This window comes from Equus quagga, chromosome 8 (genome assembly GCF_021613505.1).
Source record: "Equus quagga isolate Etosha38 chromosome 8, UCLA_HA_Equagga_1.0, whole genome shotgun sequence".
NCBI lineage: Eukaryota > Metazoa > Chordata > Mammalia > Perissodactyla > Equidae > Equus > Equus quagga.
The window spans coordinates 74,939,894-74,960,098 of NC_060274.1; the positions used below are offsets into that span (position 1 = coordinate 74,939,894).

At 34.0% G+C, this 20,205-nt stretch overlaps 1 protein-coding gene across 4 annotated transcripts in view; it reads right to left on the reverse strand.

Annotated features, from left to right (window-relative positions):
* Nucleotides 1-5,973: 5,973 nt before the first annotated feature.
* The window catches only part of SNX13 (sorting nexin 13), a 122,966-nt gene continuing 108,734 nt past the window's right edge, over nt 5,974-20,205 (reverse strand). For 3 of the 4 annotated variants that reach the window (XM_046669578.1, XM_046669579.1, XM_046669581.1), the window contains 6 exons: nt 18,096-18,257; nt 16,563-16,634; nt 14,004-14,149; nt 13,687-13,755; nt 11,600-11,712; nt 5,974-9,094 (listed from right to left, as the gene is read on the reverse strand). In XM_046669578.1, the coding sequence (XP_046525534.1) occupies nt 8,847-9,094; nt 11,600-11,712; nt 13,687-13,755; nt 14,004-14,149; nt 16,563-16,634; nt 18,096-18,257 (810 nt within the window). In that variant the 3' untranslated portion in view covers nt 5,974-8,846. The remainder of the gene's footprint in view (nt 9,095-11,599; nt 11,713-13,686; nt 13,756-14,003; nt 14,150-16,562; nt 16,635-18,095; nt 18,258-20,205) is intronic. The other variant, XM_046669580.1, reaches the window with a different exon arrangement.

Consider the following 20,205-nt stretch of genomic DNA (forward strand, 5'->3'; position numbering starts at 1 on the left):
ACCCATGGGGGTGGCCAGGCCACCTGTACTTTAGACAGTAACTGGCTACAAATCCAGAGGTTCCCATAACCTCCTCAGGTTCAAAAATTTGCTAAAACTACTCACAGAATTCAGAAAAGCACTATAATTATGATTAGTTTTACTGTAAGGATAAAAATCAGACCAGTCAAATGAAGAGACACAAAGAGGGCGGTCTGGAAGGTTCCACAGTGCAGAGCTTCCATGCCCTCTTCCCAGGAGTTAGGGTTGGTCACCCTACTGGCACAGCAATGTATTCTCCAACCAGGAAGCTCTACAGAGCTTTGGTATTCAGAATTCTTATTGGGGTTTCATTACAGAGAGAAATGATTGATTGAATCATTGGCCATGTGATTGAACTCAATCTCTAATTCTCCTCCCCTCCCCAGAGGTTGGCTGGCTCAAAGTCACAAATCTCTAATCAAACGGTTGATCTTTCTCATGACCAGCCCCCATCCTAAATCAATTCATCTCCTCAGTATAAACTTAGGTAATCCTAGGGGCTCACAAACAGCAAAGATACTCCTATTACTTGGGAAATTCCAAGCATTTAGAGTCACCTCACAGGAACCAGGAAGAGAGGCCAGTCAAATTCTTTATTATACAACAATGTTTATAGCAGCTTTATTCACAATTAACAAAATCTTGAAATAACCCAAATGTCCTTTAACAAATGAGTGGATAAAACAATTGTGGTATTATATAATGGAATATTATGACAAGAAAAAGGATGAGCTATTGATACATACAACAAGACAGATGAATTTCAAAAATAATGACTATTTTTACATAGGAATTGTAAATGCAATAAATAACCATATAGCATCATCTTATGATCTGTAACATCAGACAAATAAATCCTTTTTTATAAAGCCATAATAATTTCATTTAGTCCAAGTTTTTACAACCCCAGTGCTATTGACATTTTGGACCAAATAGTTCTTTCTTGTGGGGTGCAGCATCCCGGGCTTCTACTCATTAAGATGCTAGTAGCAACTTCTCAAGTCTTGACAATCAAAAATGTCTCTGGACATTCCCAAATGTTCCACAAGGGGAAAACTCACCCCCAGTTGAAAATTACTAATTTGGTCGAACACAACTTTTACATTTTCATAATCTTAAGTGTTTTTTCGAGACAAAGATAACCTATTCAAACCATTAAATCAGTGTAGGAAATTTATGACATTCAAATTAGGCTTTCCAAAGGAAGATATATCCAAGTTTTGTATAAATCAGAAACTTTAGTGCAATATTACTTTTCACCTTAGGGCAAAGATATGTAGTTGTTCCAAACCAAAATTATTAAACCTAATTTGTCCAGTATTCACTTTGTTTAGTAATATTATCTGAAGTTTTCCCACATTTACATACCAAATCATTAAAATAAGGTCTGAGCATTTTCCTTCCTGTTATTTGACAACATATATATGCCTTTGTTTCTTATCTAGTATCCTAGCAATCAAGGCAATTAATTTACAGAAGGGCTAACTTTTTCTGCCCAATTTCTTTAGCAAGTATTTGAGTTCTTTAAAGAGCCAGCAAACTTACCCATTAGATTTTTTTTTTTTAATTCCTGAAAATTATTTGGCTCTTTTATTTTTAATTTATGTAAGTCCTACTTAGTCTATGCAATCAAACTAGGAGCTCCACTACATCTAAGAGACTTTATAATCTATTTTATTAATTATCTATGGAGATAAGCAAAGGCACACAAGCCTATCAACAAACACATTTAGAACGTATTTCTTACTCATGTAATAAAAGAATTTTATTCAACTCTTGGGCAAACTAGGAATCTCTGGAGAAGTATAGCACCGGGTTTTTTTCTATTTCAGTATAGTATATTTGTGTACATTTTGTTTTCTTTGTTTTTAACACAAAGCTCTTTTTCATGTCTTCATCTGGTTCATTGTGGGGGTTTTTTCCTTTTCTTTTTGTCTTTAAAAAAATGAAAAAGAAAAATCAGGCTATTCAGCATCTTTAGGTTGCTTAGGAAGTCATGAAGCTCTCAACAAACCTGAAGTAATCTTTCCCATTCAATTTGCAGTCCCATTCCATCACACAAACACACACTGACATAACTGTTATAAAGACCAAGGAAAATTCTCTCAATTCTTTGAAACCATATGAAACTAATTTCAATTTTTTCTTAAGTCTTCATTCTCTTCTATTTGATAGTTAATCTGTACTTTTGAATTAGATTACTCCACTGTGCATATAAATGATCAATTTTTATGCCCAATTAATTTCCAGAATTTTGAGAGACAATAAGGTGGGTGAATGCCAGCTGCAAATACAGTATTAGAGTTATAAAAAGATCTTTTGTAAAAGGCTAACTAATTTTCTTTGACAAGGAGAGAAAAGACTTTTGTTTCCTATTTACGCGCACACACACACACACACACACACACTCAAAGACAACTACCAGGGCCACCTTTACAACTTCATCCATGAATCAAAAATAAAGAACAAAACTCACCAATTTGTTGTAGCCTCTTTAAAAGGAGGGAGGTCAGAGATACAAAGAATTGCAGGGAGCCACTTTCTTTCCAGCAGGCACAAAAGCTCTTTCTGGAATTTTTTTTTTTAGCTTATAGTACTGTGTAAATAAGAAAAACAACAGAGAGGAACCTCTGGCAGAAGAAACACCACTACTCACATAGGCTGCAACACGAACAACTTCTTAATCCCACAGGTGAGACCAGCTATTGGCCTGACAAAACTTACATCTGAAATGCCAGTAGGTATTAAGAAATCTGAAGACAAGCAGACAAACAAAAAAGACAAATGGCTGCTTGATAGAGAATCAGGTCAGACCACAAAATTAGCTTCCCAACATTGCTTCCACCAATGGAGAAATAAAGCAGCTGTGCACTAATCAAAACCAGAACCAGACTTGACTAAGACCCAGAAAAAGAACCAGAGGGAAGAAAGCAGAAAAGAGTCAGGGATAAAAGCTCTAATTGTTGAATGAGGCTCACCCCTGGAGACAAAGTCAGTGCAGAAGGTGAGTCACCTGGGCATCCCAGTGGAACTTCCACCTGTCAAAGGAAAACTCAGACACAAAAACATTTCCAAAGGGGCTTACTTACAAAGACGGAAAGGGAATTTTCAGGCTCTAGAAGGACTGGCTCCAAAACAAACAAAAACAGTTACTTGAAAGAAAAATATCTCACAAATATCAATGTTACTGAGTTAATAGCCTCGTCATGGAGTAAAACAACAATTTTCTCATATAATCATTTATCTCACATCTTCAAACGTTTTCACGAAAACCATTTTTCTTGTTTATCTCAGTTGCAAAGTCTCTCTTTCCCTCCTCCCCTCCTCAACTATGGAAGGCTTACTTAAATAAAAACAACGTAAAATATTTGGTTTTACTGCCCCTAGCCTTCTCCTCCTATTAAGGCAGAGTTAGGCATTCCATTTACATTCCCTACAACGAAAGTCACAAATTTGCCAGGTGTTTGCTAATAGAGAAAAGACACAGCCAGAACTGAAGTCTGCAGTCCCCACCTGATCTTGTTTCAATGACCCAGGGCATAGATCCCCGATTCTCAACTGGTGGCAATTTTGCTCCCAGACATCATTTGGCAATGCCTGAAGACATTTTTGGTTGTCACAACTAGGAGTGCGAGATAGTGCTACTGCCATTATCTAGTGAGTAGAGCCCAAGGATGCACATCCTATAATGCACAGGACAGCTCTCACAACAGAGAATTATGCAGCCCCAAACATCAATAGCACCACTGTTGAGAAACTGGCATAGACTCTTGAGTCAGACCACCTAGGCTGAAATTTCAGCCTCATCAGTTACCTGTTGTGAAACATTAGATAATTGACTCAATGCCTGAGTTTTCCCATCTATAAACTGGAGAAGATAACAGTACCTACATCTCAAAAGGCTGCTGTGATTACTAAGTGTGATATAACTGTTTGCTATGGGAATCTTTATTGGAAATACATAAATCTGTTCCTCCAGCTTCTTGGATTGCAATATATATCCATATCAATATCACCTGACCTTTTTTCCCTTTTATCTACATCTAAAGTCTCTGCTGTGTTTCCACCTTTAGGTGTGGAGGCTTCTACACAAGAATAAATCCTACTGACCTTCGGTGAGATGACTCCTCACTTTTTATTACCCATTTCTTTGGACAATTGTGCAGAAAAGTTACCATAGCAGGCATGACTGCTATCTTTTGAAAGGCCTGCTTACAAGGTTGGACCTTATTCTCAGGTATCTGAGAACTTAGATTTCCAGAGTATTCCTACCATTCCCAAAACTGATAAAAGTGGCTCACTATTCCTAAACTGTTCATACAAAATAGATGGTTTATGCAGAATATGTGCTTTTCTTCCAGGAGTCCAGAATTTAGGTGCATGCCAGGCAGGTGCCTACATGACCTGCCCACAATAAAAATCATAAGCAGAGTCATGAATGAGCTTCCCTGACTGGCAACATTTCACATGTGTTGTCACAACTCATTGCTGGGTGAGCAAGATTTTTGGCAAATATCTTTCTCACTTCTCATGAGACGTACTCTGTCATCCCTGAGTTCATTATTCAGGTACGCAGGGCCAAATTCAACTGTAATTTCTGCTAAATAATCAGCTGTTAATTTTTCCTACTCTCCTTTTTCTTCCAAAGACTAAATTTTCCATTGGAATAGTAGGCTTAAAAAAAAAAAGTAAATCTTCGTGTCCCAAATCCATGGGTTTTTCTGTCTAGAATTTGTATTCTCTAATTAAAGATGCTTCACCTTTAGATTTTTCAAACCATGTTCCTTGAGAACATTATCCTAAAGCTGTTAATAGGTGTTTATGATGAAAGATTCGGTGGTTAATCAAGTTTGGGAAGTTAGGTACACAAAGTTAAACAGATTTATTTATTATAGAACTTTTCAGAAACTTTGATATCATTTGAATTGTGAAGAAACATTTTACGGTTTTTGGTAAGTTACATAAAAATATAAAATTATTCCCCTCAGGAATATCTTAAAGGGACCAATATGTTACAGTATGCATTTTGAGAAATACTATGCCTATCCTTGGTAAGATGGCGGTAATCACATCTGATGTCTGAGAAATCTGTGGATCAGGTCCAAGAAGGCTATAAATATTATGGCTAATCAAACAGAGCTACATAGCTGAGTTCTGACTCTGTTGCCTTGAAAACTGAAATGTCTAAAATATTAGGCAGACTATGAATTAAAAATGAGATCAAATAAAAATTGCTAATAGATCACTTATTACAGGTCTTTCTCTCTAATGGAAAACTACTTTATAATTTTGTATGACAATGAAGTACAAAGTTTCTTTAACACTATGGTAGTAAATGACTTGTCCTATAAAAAGAAAAACTAAATTCAGTTAGTTGTAAGCCAGTAACCACTCAGTAGCACATCTACTAACCTGGAACTTGAATTGCTTGACTTCTAAAATGAAAAGAATTAGGAAAATATACACACAAACTAAAACAAGACCACTGAGCAAGCATTTTTTTAAAGTAATAAAAATACATCACTACTAAATAAATTCAACAAAAAGGTTTGTTAATACTTTATTAGTATTTTCTAATGGACAACATAACGCAAACCAAATAAAAATTTTATTCTTCTTTTTAGTTCAATAAAAATAACCAACATTCTGATTGTTGTTTCTTCTTTGTTAAAGAAGGAAAAGTATTGATAGAATAGTTAGGCACACAGTTGACACTTACTGTACAATGATATACACAAGTTATCTTTGAACAATTATAATCCTAAAATGTGCTCTTTATTTTTTCCCTTGTAATACAGGAGCCATGCTCCTATCACCAAAATTTACTAATAACAAAAGAATTTTACAAGGAGTGACAAAAAAAGACTTTTAAAACAAGTCCTTAAATAAAAGGATGCAGCAACAACGGAATGTAAGTTGTTGGGTTAAGAAGACAGTTTAAACTAGATCTCAAAACATTAAAAATTCATTTATTTTACAATTACTCAAATACACATGCATAAATGAAAATATTGCACAAAATTAAAATTTTAGATTGTGAAATTTATATTGTTCTTAATTTTTAAAAAATTGGTACACTTTCTGGTAGCACTTAACTGTTTTTTTCCAAACACCAGCAGCACAAACTTAAAAGGAGCAAACCAAAACTTCAAGAAAGTTTTTAATTTTTTTTTTAAAAAAAAATTAAGGCTAACCAAGTGCATCCATTCATCAATGGCACAATTGTTTTCAGCAACTATTCAGAACACCCTAATAATAGGAAATGCCCATCTAAGGGCTATCTTTAAATAATACAATCAATTTTTTAGGTGAATGAACTATAAGTTAGTAGTAATGGTTTCTAAAGTTTGTATGTTGCCTGAAAAATCAGAAAACCCAAACAAAAAATGATTAATTTTGAAGGTTCTTGCCTAAAGGCACCACTGACTTAAAAACACATTCAAAAATCAAATATCAGAAGACATAAAGCCTCTTCATGTATATATTTATATATGCAGTAAATGCATTAAATGTAATAACTTTATTAAACATAGTACACTGTACTTGACTTATGGGTTAAATATTTTACACACAGCTTGACCAAGTCATTCAAAAAGTATCTCTAATTTTAGCATGACCACAGTTCTCTCTGATGTAAAACAGAGATGTGCACAGAGAAGATGCACAACCGTTTACATAGACTACCATTTCTGCTTTTGAAATATAAACTCTCTTAAACAAAAATTATTTTAAAAACCTATTTACTCAAAGAGTTTTTGGTATGACTGCAATTAGCTTGCAATAATGAAAATTTGCTATCTTGCATGACCTTTCTTTCCCTGGTTGATGGTCAGCCTTCCTCACATTATCTAGAAATGCTTTTATACATGTACACACTAGGTTCTCACATGAATTCTGTTAACCTTAGATTTATTTATGTCAAAAATATACTTGAAATGGGCAGGGGTATATTTGAAAATCATTGCACTATGGCTGTGCTGATGCTTCCTACAGACATGTTTCACATATCCTCACTTTTAAAGCCTGGGGCCTGGGGAGGAACCAGGGCAGGGAGACACACTGAGAAAAATTATTATTTCTTCCATCAGAATCAATAAAGATCTTTTCTCGTTTGCAAGTTGCAATAAAAGAAATTTATGTAATTCTGAAGACATGCAACACATGCTGAATATATGCATACTGAAAGTATGCACAACAGCATTATGAATAAATATGATTATTATAAAGCTTTAAAGGAAGGCTTTAGTCTGTTATTAGGCTTCACTTTGCAATAAGGATCTTGGTAAAAACAAGACAATACTATCTTGTTCCAATCTTAAAGCTCCCAAATAACTGGGATACCAATACGCTGCCCCTTTATCTTAAGCACCCGGACGTTCTTTTAATACCAGGATCTTGGCTCAGTGGTCTGATAAATAGCTTCACTATTTTAAAGTTTTAGTGTTAAATATTTTTAAAACAAAAAATGCCGACACACCCAAACCCTTAGTCAGTGGAAGTATTTAAAAACTACGTAGAAATCCTGCATACCAGTTATATGAGACTTCCAAGATGGACAAATGGAGAATGAGAAAACTATAGGAAATGCAGAGGCTCTAAAACTGGAAAAGGTATTTTGTTGTTGTTGGTATAAAACTATTTTAGGGACTTAAACGTATACACTGAGGGGTTTTGCTAACTTGCTTTATTTAGTAGAATTTTACATTATGCAAAATATAAATAAAAGCATATTTTAAAAAATATTAGTTGTTTTCATTATTTATGTTCATATATGTACACTGTAATAGAATTAAGAATTTGTATGTTTATATATGACTAGTAAGCTCATTTGATTCTCTGATTTGCTATTTTTGTTATCACCTAAGGTATGTCTAGATCACACAATTTAAAATTATCATATGGTAACTTTCAAGAGAGTACTGTTTTTTTAAATTTCCATAGTTTTAGAAGGACAAAATGTATTTGGCAGTTCTTTCAACAAATTATACCCCCTACTGTTTAATCAATAATCTCTTAAAGACAAAGAAAACTGTAATAATTTTGAAACTTAAATGAGAGCCATCATATGCTTCTTTTTGCACACAGAATGCCAAAAGAAAACTTATGATTGAGTACCATAAGAGCAAAATAGAGCTCTTAAAGCACATAAGAATCAGTTAAAATGTGTTTTACCAATGAATAACAAATCCAATCAAATTCTGTTTTTGATTGGTTTTATTTTATACTAGATTTTATTTTATGTCACAAAACTGTAATTTGGGTATGAGGTTATGTCATACTTTAAGGGCATTCTGTCATTTTCCCCAGACCTGAAACAGAGGTTCCAAAGATCATTCACCTGGCTAATCCACACTATGTCAAAATTCCAACAAAGACCTATAAAATCATTATGCAAAACAAATCCCTCCAAATCACACATTGCACAGTCTCCCACTATTAAACAAATTAACCAATTTATCTGTTAACCATTGTTTTGTGCTTTCCTTAGCTCTCATATATACACACTGGCACTTTGTCATTGCTGGAGAATGCTGATTAGTTTGAAAAGGAAGAGACCAATGTCATTCCTGCTTGAGATGGGGACAGTATCCTCTCAATGTTGCAAAAATATGCACCAAATCATGTGAGACACGGAAATCTCTCTTGGTAGTGGCTGGATTATAGACAAGGATGAGAAGAACCACAGTCTTATGGATGTATTAATAACCTATTTTGAGACACTAAAAGACTGGTGCAGACACAACAGTATATGAGTTAAGCCCCGGAAGATCTGTCCATACCATTAGTCCTGGACAAAATGAACACCAGCTTCATAGATTGGAGTGTCACCTTTTCTGTAAAGAAGGCGCTTGAGTAGTCTGAAGTTTCTGTTTATATTTCTGCATCTGCTTTGACCGTGAATGCAGTTTGTTGAAAAGTTCACGGAATTTATACTGTGGAAATAAGGTTTCCAAAAAGCCTTCCAAGAAGACATAAACCATTCTCCTATTTAACTGGTTGTGCTGAAACATTTCAAAAACCCGAAGAATACCTTTCCGCGTTGTCTCAGCCCCGATAATGTGCTTCAGTTCATCTAAATGAAGAGGGGGAAAAATAAACATAATTCATTACCCAAATAAAGGAAACACAGGCCTAAAGTATACTCTAAGTTAAATAAAGTATGTAAAGTACACGGCAGAATAAGTGATAAATAGTAAGTACTGTTAATGTGTTTCGGCTATATATTATAATTGAGATTTAAAAATTACCCATGTCTGCATGCAGGCATGCATCCATACTTATGAAATAGACACTGAGAGACAATACAGCACAGAAGAAAGAAGGAGATTCAGACTCAGAAACCCCAAATTAGAGTTATAAGCCTGTCCTTTAATACCTGTATGTAAGACTTACCCACCCTGAGTATTTCCTAATCTGTAAAATGAGCATTATAATAACCAATATCCTTATAACTGCAAGAATTTATAAGGCTTTAATGAGATAATGTGAAAAGTGATCTGTAAACTCTAAAACACTATATAAATATTCTTACTACATCTAATGCACAGTGAGAAATGCTACAAGGAAACAATATGTGAAAGTTGATCTATGATCTTAAAAAACTTGTGACACAGTAATAGTGTCATTAAAATAATAAAAGTATAAACCTGTTTACAGGGCGAATTCCATATGAGATAATAAGGAAAGACTCCCCTCAAGGAAGTGACCAGTGAAGTAGACTTTGCTACCTGGGCAGGATTCTGACAGGCTCAAATAGATGATGGATTAGTTTTGGTGGAGAGAATGAGCGATCAATGAGCAAATGAGCACTGAGTGAAAAAAAACCAAGACAGGTTCAAGAAATGGGGGTAGTACAGTTTGGTTGAATTTTAGGATTCCTGTAAGAAGAGGTGGAGAAAAGAATGAAAAACTGACAGTGCTGTGACGGTCAGGGTGAGCAAGTTTGGAATTTACTCATAGGCAACATGAAGTTACTGGAGATACTTGAGTATGCGAACAACATGTATGATTATTCTTAATTATTTATAATCGGGCCTCAATGGCAGTAAATACTATTTTATTGCTTTCAAAAGAAATGTGCAACTTTCAAAAGGTATGTTTCTAAATAGGGATACAATACAATTTAAAGCAAATAGTTTGTGAACTGCCTAAAACACAGGCAAGGGATTTTGCATCTGTAAAGATACATACTTTTATATCTACCCTCACTTCCTTTAAGTCTTCACACAAGTGTCATCTTCTCAAGGAGGCCTTCCCTGACCACTCTATCTACAAGTGCAACTCACCTGATACTGCCCTTTTCCTGCCCCATTTGTTCTCTCAGCACTTACCACTATATAATGCACTGTGCTTTATTTGTTTTGTCTGTTCGGTGATCCCCTAATAGAATGTAAGCTTCAAGAAGGCAAAGATTGGTGCAAAGAATAGTGTCTGGCACACAACATGCTCTCAACAAATATTTACTGAATAAATCCACTGAGGTTTCTTCCAGCTGCAAAACTGAGTTAATGTATAGCAAGATCTGGTTTATTTTAATAGTATACTACGTAATATCCTATGTTATTGTTTCTTTTTATTTTTCTGAAATGATATTTCTAAAATTTGCTTTTTATCTCCAAATGTAACAGTATAGTCTACAGAGCCAAATTAATAGCCGTGTAGTAAATTTCTACTTTGACAGAAGAGAAAGTTGATGATGAAATCTATGATGAAAATACAGTTTGAAATTAAAGGAAAACAAATTATAGGAAAAGAAATAAGTATTGCATGATATTAAAGAACTTAATAAACATTTCTTTTCCAGTATCTACATGCATAATTAAAATGTAGAAAAGAAATATCTAAGTATTGTCAAAGATACTCATAACCAAAGAAAGGACAAAACAACCATCCAGCCACACAAAACTGCTTTTCCTATTATATATCGTCTCCCACTGAGAGAAGACAAGAGACAAAGTGAATCTAAGTTAGCAAGATAGCAGTGTTCCAAAGAAGCAACTCAAATTAGACCAACTAAATGCCACCATGTACACTTTCTTTGGGATTATGTTTTAATAAAGATTAATAATGGACCAATCAGTTGTTTCCATGCAAAGGGATTCTTTGAAAGAATCTGTTTTTCTCTTAAGTAGAGTAAATATGGCTCCAGAAACCTCACACTTCATATTTTTTATCAGCCGTTTCATCTGTCACATATTTTATTTATCATTGACTTTATTCTCAAAATGTTTCAAGGCAGCAAAGTGAAATGTACATCACTATTTTTTAAAGTGGCTGACAGCAGTGGCTTTCAAGTCACTCAGAGCTGAGTCAGAATCCTGAGTCACTTACTAGCAGCTATAAACCTTGGGAGGCTTACTTACCCTTTTCAAGCTTCTGTCTCCTCATATAAAGCTGTGATGTTAACAGTGGCTGGATTCATAATATTGTTATGAGGATTAGTTAAGAACATACGAGAAATGCCTAGCACAGTACCTAGTATATGGTAAGCCATCAAATGGCAGTTATTATAATCAAAAGGCAGCTAAGCTAGAATGCTCAATGCCAAATATGTTGTTTACCAAACATTCTCACTTACCTGGCATAATTGAAAGTAATTTAGTTTTTCCTGCAACTCTTGTTCTCATTCGAATGGCTTTATCTCTGCACGGAACAGTCTCTGCTAAAATGCCATTAGGCCAAAAGGCATCTCTATTTAAGAAGAGTAAACAAATTTTGTAAACATTTTCATTTTCTAATGATACAAGTTGGTAAAATTATTCCAATTTTCTACAGAAAACACAAATGTAAACAACAGAAAGAGGAAACATTTCTGAAATTTTATAGAGTCATGCCCTGCATAATGACATTTTGGTCAATGATGGACTGCATATATGATGGTGGTCCCATAAGATTAGTACCACTCAGCCTAGGAGTGTAGTAGGCTGTACCATCTAGGTTTGTGTAAGTACACTCTACAATATTCACACAACAATGAAAGAAATCATATGACGAATTTGTCAGGACAAATCCCTGTTGTTAAGCAACATATGACTACATAGGTATGATATTCAACAAACATAATTAAACGTAGAGTTCAATTTTAGGTGTAAAAGGATATACATAAGAAAAACAGATGAATTCTGCCCTGGAGTAACTTATACACACTAATGAATGATAAAGACAGCAAACAGAAATATATAAATGACCACATCACAACCACTTAAACTCAAAGCAGGCTTTCACCTCATTGAGACTGAATAGCTCATCCAAATACAACTCCACAATATTCAGAGAATTTGGACAGCTTCAGGTTAGTCTCCCCCAGTTAAGCCAATATAAAACAAATTCTGCACCCACATCTGATAGCTGGATTGATTACAATGTTCCTTTCACATATAACCAATTCTCCACTTTCACAGTCTGCTTAATTCCTGCTTCCTAGTTCTCAGGTCAAAAGCAGAAACTAGCACAACTACTAAGCTTCCAGCTCAGAATTTCGTCTGAGGGAGAGAGACTCCCTAGAGTAGTCATTCTTAACCTCGACTGCACACCTGGGAGACTGCACATTAGAAACACCTGGGAACTTTAAAAAAATCTTAATGTCTAGGCCTTCCACGAGCTTAATTACGTGAGACTCTCTGGAGATGAGACCCAAGCATCAGTACTTTTTAAAACTCTGTGAGTGATTCCAAAGTGCAGCCATGGTTGAGAATCATGGCTTCAGAGGAACAACATTCACCTGCCCTGAAATAGAATGAATGTGCCAGGTGGACCGACTTTCGGAAACAGTATGGTATAGTGAGAAGAAACTTAGCTTCAGATTAGAGAAAGCTACTTCCCCACTTTCCACCACGTGAGTCTTTGGGCAAGTTGCTTAACTTCTCTAATCTTCAACTTACTCATGACAAAATGGAGACAAAAATCCCTATCTTGTAAAAAGGTAAAATCAGAAAGTGTACATAAAATAGTTGGCACAGTGCAAAGCAAACAGTGCTCAATATTGATAGCTCCCTTCTTGCTTCTGTTACTTCAAAGTGCATAATGGCATGAATATTTATGCCTTGCTTATCTTTTACTTTTAGAAAAGAGGTTTGTTTTTCTGCTATGCCGTGCTTTCCTTGAAGGGACTGCATCTTCTCTCTCAGTCCCCAGTGACTGGCTAAATGCTAGACACAGAGGAGAGGCCTCAGAATACTTTTGTAGAATGAACATAAGATTATTGGAGTACCACTGCTCTTAATTTGTATTCTTTTCAGAGTTTCAAACAGTTAATGAAAAATTGGACCATGGCCAGAGACAAATATTTTTTTAAATTTTCATTTAAAATGAAGGTTAGCAAACACAACTGAGAAAAATTCATCCCCAAAATTATGTATTCGATTATATGACCATATGCTACATCTACACTAATACTTTAATTATTTTAAAGCCACATTACTGTGATAAAATATAGCCTAACATCTTAAAGATTTTTCTTTGACAATTTTCTGTATTCTGAGTTTAAAGAAACAAAGATCAACAGGTCCATGGGACAAATGTTTATTATAATTCTTAGAAGTCTTTTTGCTCATCGATGGCCAAACTTTATGGCCAGGAAGAAAAGAAGTGCAATGAAAGTTAAATAGTGATAACAATGCTAAACTCTGTACTACCTGAAAGAAGTGACTGTGTCTTAAGATATACCTGAAACGTTTCACTAAGTCTGCTACTTGCTCAGGTGAGGTCATCCAATCAACATGGTCAACTATTTTTCTGAAAGTAAAGAAATTTAAATGAGTAAGGTCAAAATTTTAGAAGGTGAATAAAATAAAGAAGCACTACTTTCATGGAGTAAGCAACTCAATTTGCATGTACATTATCTCTGATAGTAACAGACTGCTTTATGATATTCTTAAAAGGCTCAGAGAAGAAAATTCTCCTATAAAAGTTGAGCAATCTACTTCCAGAAGTAAAAGTTTAAAAAGCTGAGTAAGATCAGTGATGAAAAAAAAAAGTGGTACCTATTAATAGTATCACCATATGTGGCTCTAATAAGCTGTTGAAGTAGGTTTTTGATATTCCTTCGCAACCACTGATTTCTCTCTTTTAAGTCGAATACTTCATCCATGAGAAGCAGCATCACCCTAAGTGGAATATTGTCATCCACCTGACAAAATATGGGAAGAAATAAGGATACGTTTATTTTAGTTACCTATCTACACCTAGTCTGAATGGCTACTTTTGCTGCTTTTACAAAACAATCACTACTACTTCACAGGTCAGAGAACCAGTTACACTATAGCTTTCACAACCTGACATTTCATTCTAATTTAGAAAAAGTATTTTTAACAGTCATTTGACAGAATACAGAATTTTACAACCCTACAATGATGAGTAAACTTCAAGGCTGTAGTGAGAAAAACTTCTCAAACTGATGACCGTCTTAGGAAAAGATGATTTGGCCCTTTTACACTTTTAGTAGAGTCTATACTAGTTGATAAGGCAAATGCTAGCCACTCTATTTTCTCGGGCATCTTTTTCAAAAGTACAAAATATTCACAACGTTTCTTCTTATTTCATAGAACAAAACACAGAATTATGTGTTTTGCTTGGTTAGTGAGTTATATGTATTTAGGTATTTTCAGGAAAAAAGAAGCTGAAAATAAAATCCAGTACACAGCTAACGTTACAAAAGGCATATTTCATTAAATTATTAGAATTTTCTTTTAACACATTTTTTGTACACTTTTATTATGGGAATATTCAATTGTAAAAAATAAAGACAGACAACTAGAATGCTTTGATGTGGGAAAAAATATATACATATATAAAGGAAAAAATTGGTGAGATTTAGAACTGCAAAACTGTCAATAATTGCCAGTAATTTTACAATTCTTTCATCACTAAGATACTCTTTCCAACTATTTCCTCATCAGTGTTGTAATTTAAATATTGAGAAAACAACATGAGTTACACATTTTTCACTGTCATGTTGTAAACATTTTCTTAGTGCAGCTTCCCTTTCACATATCGAAAGCTCACAGCTTAAATGAGAGTGAGGGAGGAGGGAGAGACCCATTATGGAGGCAAAATAAATACTGCTCTATTCTCTGATTAAGTATATTCATGAGTTTGGTGCCACATGACAATTCTAATAAACAGTGAAACTGTAAAAACCCTTAACAAAAGGTATGATGTTATGTATACCAGCACAAGTCATAATAAAACATTCTAAAATATTCTTGAAAAAGCAAATGAAAACGTTATCTTTGTTTAAGACAGTTTATTATAAAGAAATTCAATGAGAATTTCTCTGAAAGGAGATAATTATTAACTTTAAAATAAATCTGCCTAATAGAACACAATAAAGAGCCCAGACCCAAACATATACGCTAATCTGATTTGTGACAAGGGAGAAACATAGTACACTGAGGAAAAGAGGGCCTTCTCAGTAAACGGTGCTTGGGTCAAGTGGACCCTTACCTCATTCCATACACAAAAATCAATCCTAGATGAATGGCAAATCTAAATTTTGGCATGGTAAAACAAAAAAACTTTTAAAGAAAGTCATGGGAGAATATCTTTGTGATCTTGCAATAGGCACAGATTATATATACAGTGCATTAAAGCACACAAAGTAGAAGATATTCACAATACACAAATATTTATATCTGCAAAGGAACCAATATTCAGATTATATAACGCACTCTTACTAATCAAAAAGACAATGACAGCCAGCCAACAGAAAAATGAGGGAAAGAGCTAGACACACAAGACAAGACACCCAAATGACCAATAAACATATGAAAAAGGGTTCAACATTTCAACAGTCATCAGAGAAATGGAAATCTACATGAGATATAATAATCAGAATGGCTAAAATTAAAAAGATACAACATATTGACTGTTGGCAGGCTGCAGAGCACGGGAATTCTCATGCATTGCTGGTGGCAGTGTAAGAGGTACAAACACTTCGGAAAACTATTTGACAGTATCTACTAAAACTGAACTTAGGCATACCCTCTGACCAAGCAATTCCATTCCTAGGTATAGATCCAACAGAAACATGTACTTCTTTTTTTAATCAAAAGACATGTATCAAAATGTTCATAGGAGTATGATTCATAATACATCAACTAAATTGTATTATATTTACAAAATGGAGTACTGTAAGGCCACAAGAATGAAGAAACCACAATCACACAAAACAACACGGAAGAATATCACAATGTTGAGCAAAAAAAGCCAGACTTAAAGGAATACATACCTGACAGTTTCATTTATATAAAGTATAAAAGCAGGGTAGAAGTCAGGATAGTGATTATCCTTGGTAGGGGAGAGGATAGTGACAGGAAGAGAGCATTAGGGGCTTTCTGGGGTACTGGTAATGTTCTGTTTCTTGTTTAAGAGTGCTGATTACATGAGCATGTTCAGTTTTTAAAAATTCATCAAACTTAACACTTACAATATATGCATATTAATGTTATATATACATATTATACTTGATTAAAAAGTTAAAAAGATCTGCAAAATGTGATTTGAATTACAACTGAAGACCACAAAAAATAAAATTAACTCACAGTATCATCAAGTTGAGCTGAGACACGACAATGTTCAGGATCTGAATCAGTCTTTGGAATTAAAGGAGGCACCTAACATTAAAAAAAAAAACGGAAAAACAGAACAAAGTAAATGCACTAGAGCAGACAATACAATAATAAACTAAAGTGAGTATCAACCATAACAAATAGGATTTGATGCGATTTTGGGGACAACATATAAACAAAGTTTATATAGTATTAACAAAGTATTAATGAATCTAAAATTAGAAACCAAATATAAAAGGGCAATTATTTCATTACCAAATGTTTTCTTTCCTTTAAAAAAAGATTGGCTTTTGAGTTGGAAGGGGTGATTACTTAGTCAAACTCTATATTTTTAGAAGAATTTAAAGCTAAGAAAGGTTAAATGATTTAAAGATCAAAAGTTAGTAGCACAGCTGGGAAACAGAACTCCATACTTCTTTCTTTTACCATAAAGAGCCTGACAGTATGTTAACACACTTAAGGAACCAATTAGCAGATTGTTAGATAACATAAGTTACAGGGAAAAAAGGGACAGAAAGACCAGCACTAGCTGATAATCATTTTTTAGCAGGGGAAAGACCAACAAAATCATCTATTCTAATTTCCTCATGTTATTGGTGAGAAAAAAGAAGCCTGGAAAAATTTTGTGACTTTTGTACAAAGTCATATGGGTAGTTATAGGCAGAAGCATGGATAATGCTCATTTAAGTGTTGATGTACTTCCCATGATTAGAAATAAAGATGAAACACCAGAGAAAGTATGAGAATTAATAGAAATGTATGATTGACACACTGTTTTGGGAGTTGTCTTTTACAGTAAAGAACTTCCATCTGTGTTTATGTATATTTTCTCTTCATTCAAACATGATCTAACAAATAGAAAACTCTAATAGCTACATGTTTCCTTTTAGATCTTGATTATAACCTTGAAGAACTACGTCAAAATTATAAAAAGTGTAAATTAGGAAGCAACAAATTCCTTGGTCCACTGCCTTTGTCTGCTAATGTAATGAAAAAGATTCCCAGGAAACTTCTATGCCTCTTGCAGGTATATACACAGTAAAGTATGGCCCAAGAGACAGATGATGGTAGAAGACTTTTCCTCCTTTTGATCTCATAGTCACTCGATCATGTGAATCAGGAGAAAATAGACTTTATGTTTCCTGATGAATACTAGTATAACTAATTTTCACAACAGCACTGACATTTTATTATAAAACTTAGCATTATAGGATAAAAATGGCATAATGGAATAAAACAGTACAAAGAATGTTAACTTTAGTAATATTAAATACTTGTTTTAAGTGAATTTTAAAAGTTTACCATAGTGACTGGTTTTTATAGAATCTATTTCTGATCAGAAGTTATTCTCTTTAGAGAATTTTTTTATTTTTATTCTTTATGAGTCTGTGTCTAGAGGGCTTTAGACTTCTGAAAGGAAATAAGGTAAATCTAAGCAGGAGCTCAATAAATCTTAGTTGACTTAAAAATAGTTTGCTTTAGACATTACTGAAAACATCTTCTTACCTTGAAAAATGATTGCTTTATGTCTTGACCTAATCTTTCTGACATTTTGCCCATGTTGTCTGACATTTTAGTCATTCCCTCTGCCAAGCTATCAGGAAGGGATTTAACTGCATTTGAAACATTCCTCATAGAATTTCGAAGTGGATTTACAAAAGTGTCCATCTAAAGGGGAAAAAATATTATACCATGACTTCATTGCATCAGATTTGGAATTAAACTGAGAAGCCTCAGAAAATACAGAGTGCAACACATGAAAGATGTAATAATTTTCCAATCTATAATATCTCATTGCATTTTAAAAGTGCAGAACTCTTGTCTTCAGTGAGTCTTAAAAATGTATTTTCACACTCAAATATATGATTTAAAAATTTGAGTGATAAGGTTATTGTTAGAAAATGAATATATGCTTTGGCTGTCTTCTTATTTAAAAAATTCTGAAAAAATTGAAAAGTTTTCCAAAACAGAAACTGATGCAAGTGGATTTAGCCACAACATCCTTGTGCCACATTTGATCAAGGCAACACTGACACAGATATTTTGAGGAGACACTGAAAAGTAAACAAGCAGATAAAATAAATAGAAAGTTCAAATAACTAAGAAGTAACTAAGATATTTTTTAAGCAACTTTTAGGATATATTACTCAATTAGAGTAATATATGCTCAATTAGAATCTCTGGAGGGAATTTGGAATACATTACAAAGAAGAAAAATAAGTTGCAAATAAGACATGGAGACCATATTTTAGTAAGGCAGAACAGAAAAACCATAAAAGAAAATATGATCAGAGATATAAAAAAGGATAACCTCCAGAGGCTTTAAAATTGACATTCTGACTATCTAAATGTCAGATAATTTCGGTTAAGAAAGGGAGAGACGCCTAAAGAAAATAAAGTAGTTTCATATGGAACTCTCTGAGATTTTTAACAGAGAGAAACAAACAAACAAAAAGAAAAAGAAAGAAAGAAAAAAGGGACACAAAACCAAAACCAAAGTCATACAAAACTACAAAAATATTTTCTAGAAAGAGTTGAGTCTCATAAAAACTACTGCAGAAACAAATTATGTTCCACGTAAAAAGAAAAAAACAAATAGTAAAAAAACCAAACCCCACTGCTTAGCGAACATAGCACAATGTTAATAGACAATATCAAGAACATAAAACTCCTTCACTCTAATATGCTTTCCATCAAGCAAAACCAGAAAAGGTAAAGTAAATAAACAACAAAAAGTGAATTTCAAGATAACTGTAAAGGGTTGAAAGTTTCAGTTACTCTCGGGCTTAAACTGAGCCAACAGAGCTATAGATATGCTTGATGGAACATGGAACCTTTAGGAGGGACACTGTCACATTTCAATAATTTGGAGTAGAACCCAAGGACAGAAATGAGGGATGAAGGAGGGTTTGAAAAACACTTCCACTGGTGAAGACAGATATGGAGATAAAAAGGATAAAAAGATGAAGCTAACTCTCACGTGTGTGCGCACATGCTTGTGCGGGTGTAAAACTACATATACATGTTTGTGTATGTGTGTAATTCTAATTCTATATACAGTAGTTTTCCGTTAATGAGAAGAGTGTGTTCAAATCAATTAGGACGTTATTTCCAACACTGACATTATTGCCAAGTGTTTTTTTAATTATAAAAACATTATAAATAAGCTATGTTGTAAGAACATAAGTAGAATTCTTAAGAGAGATGAACATGAGAATACCATATTTAAAATGTACAGCTTGAAGGAAAACTGTCCCCTCTCTACTAAATTATAATGTTCCAGAAGAGGCAGAGTTTCAGAAACATCAAGGCATAAATTTCACTTTTATCCACAACCACATTAAAAATTGTCTGAACATTCTCAAAAATATTTTAGAATCTTACGTATCTTACACTTCACAGTAGAAACGTAGGTGCAGCAAATACAAGGTTTAGAACTGGTTCAGTGAATGCCATCTCACATGTTATCTAGGCATGGGGCTAAACTACCACTGATACTCAAGAGAATCTAAATCTACATTGTGAATTAGATAATAATTAAAAACAGTAGCCTACGTAGCATCCCAGACCTACAGAATCTACTTCTTTTACTTTTTCTTTCCTTCTTTTTTTTTGT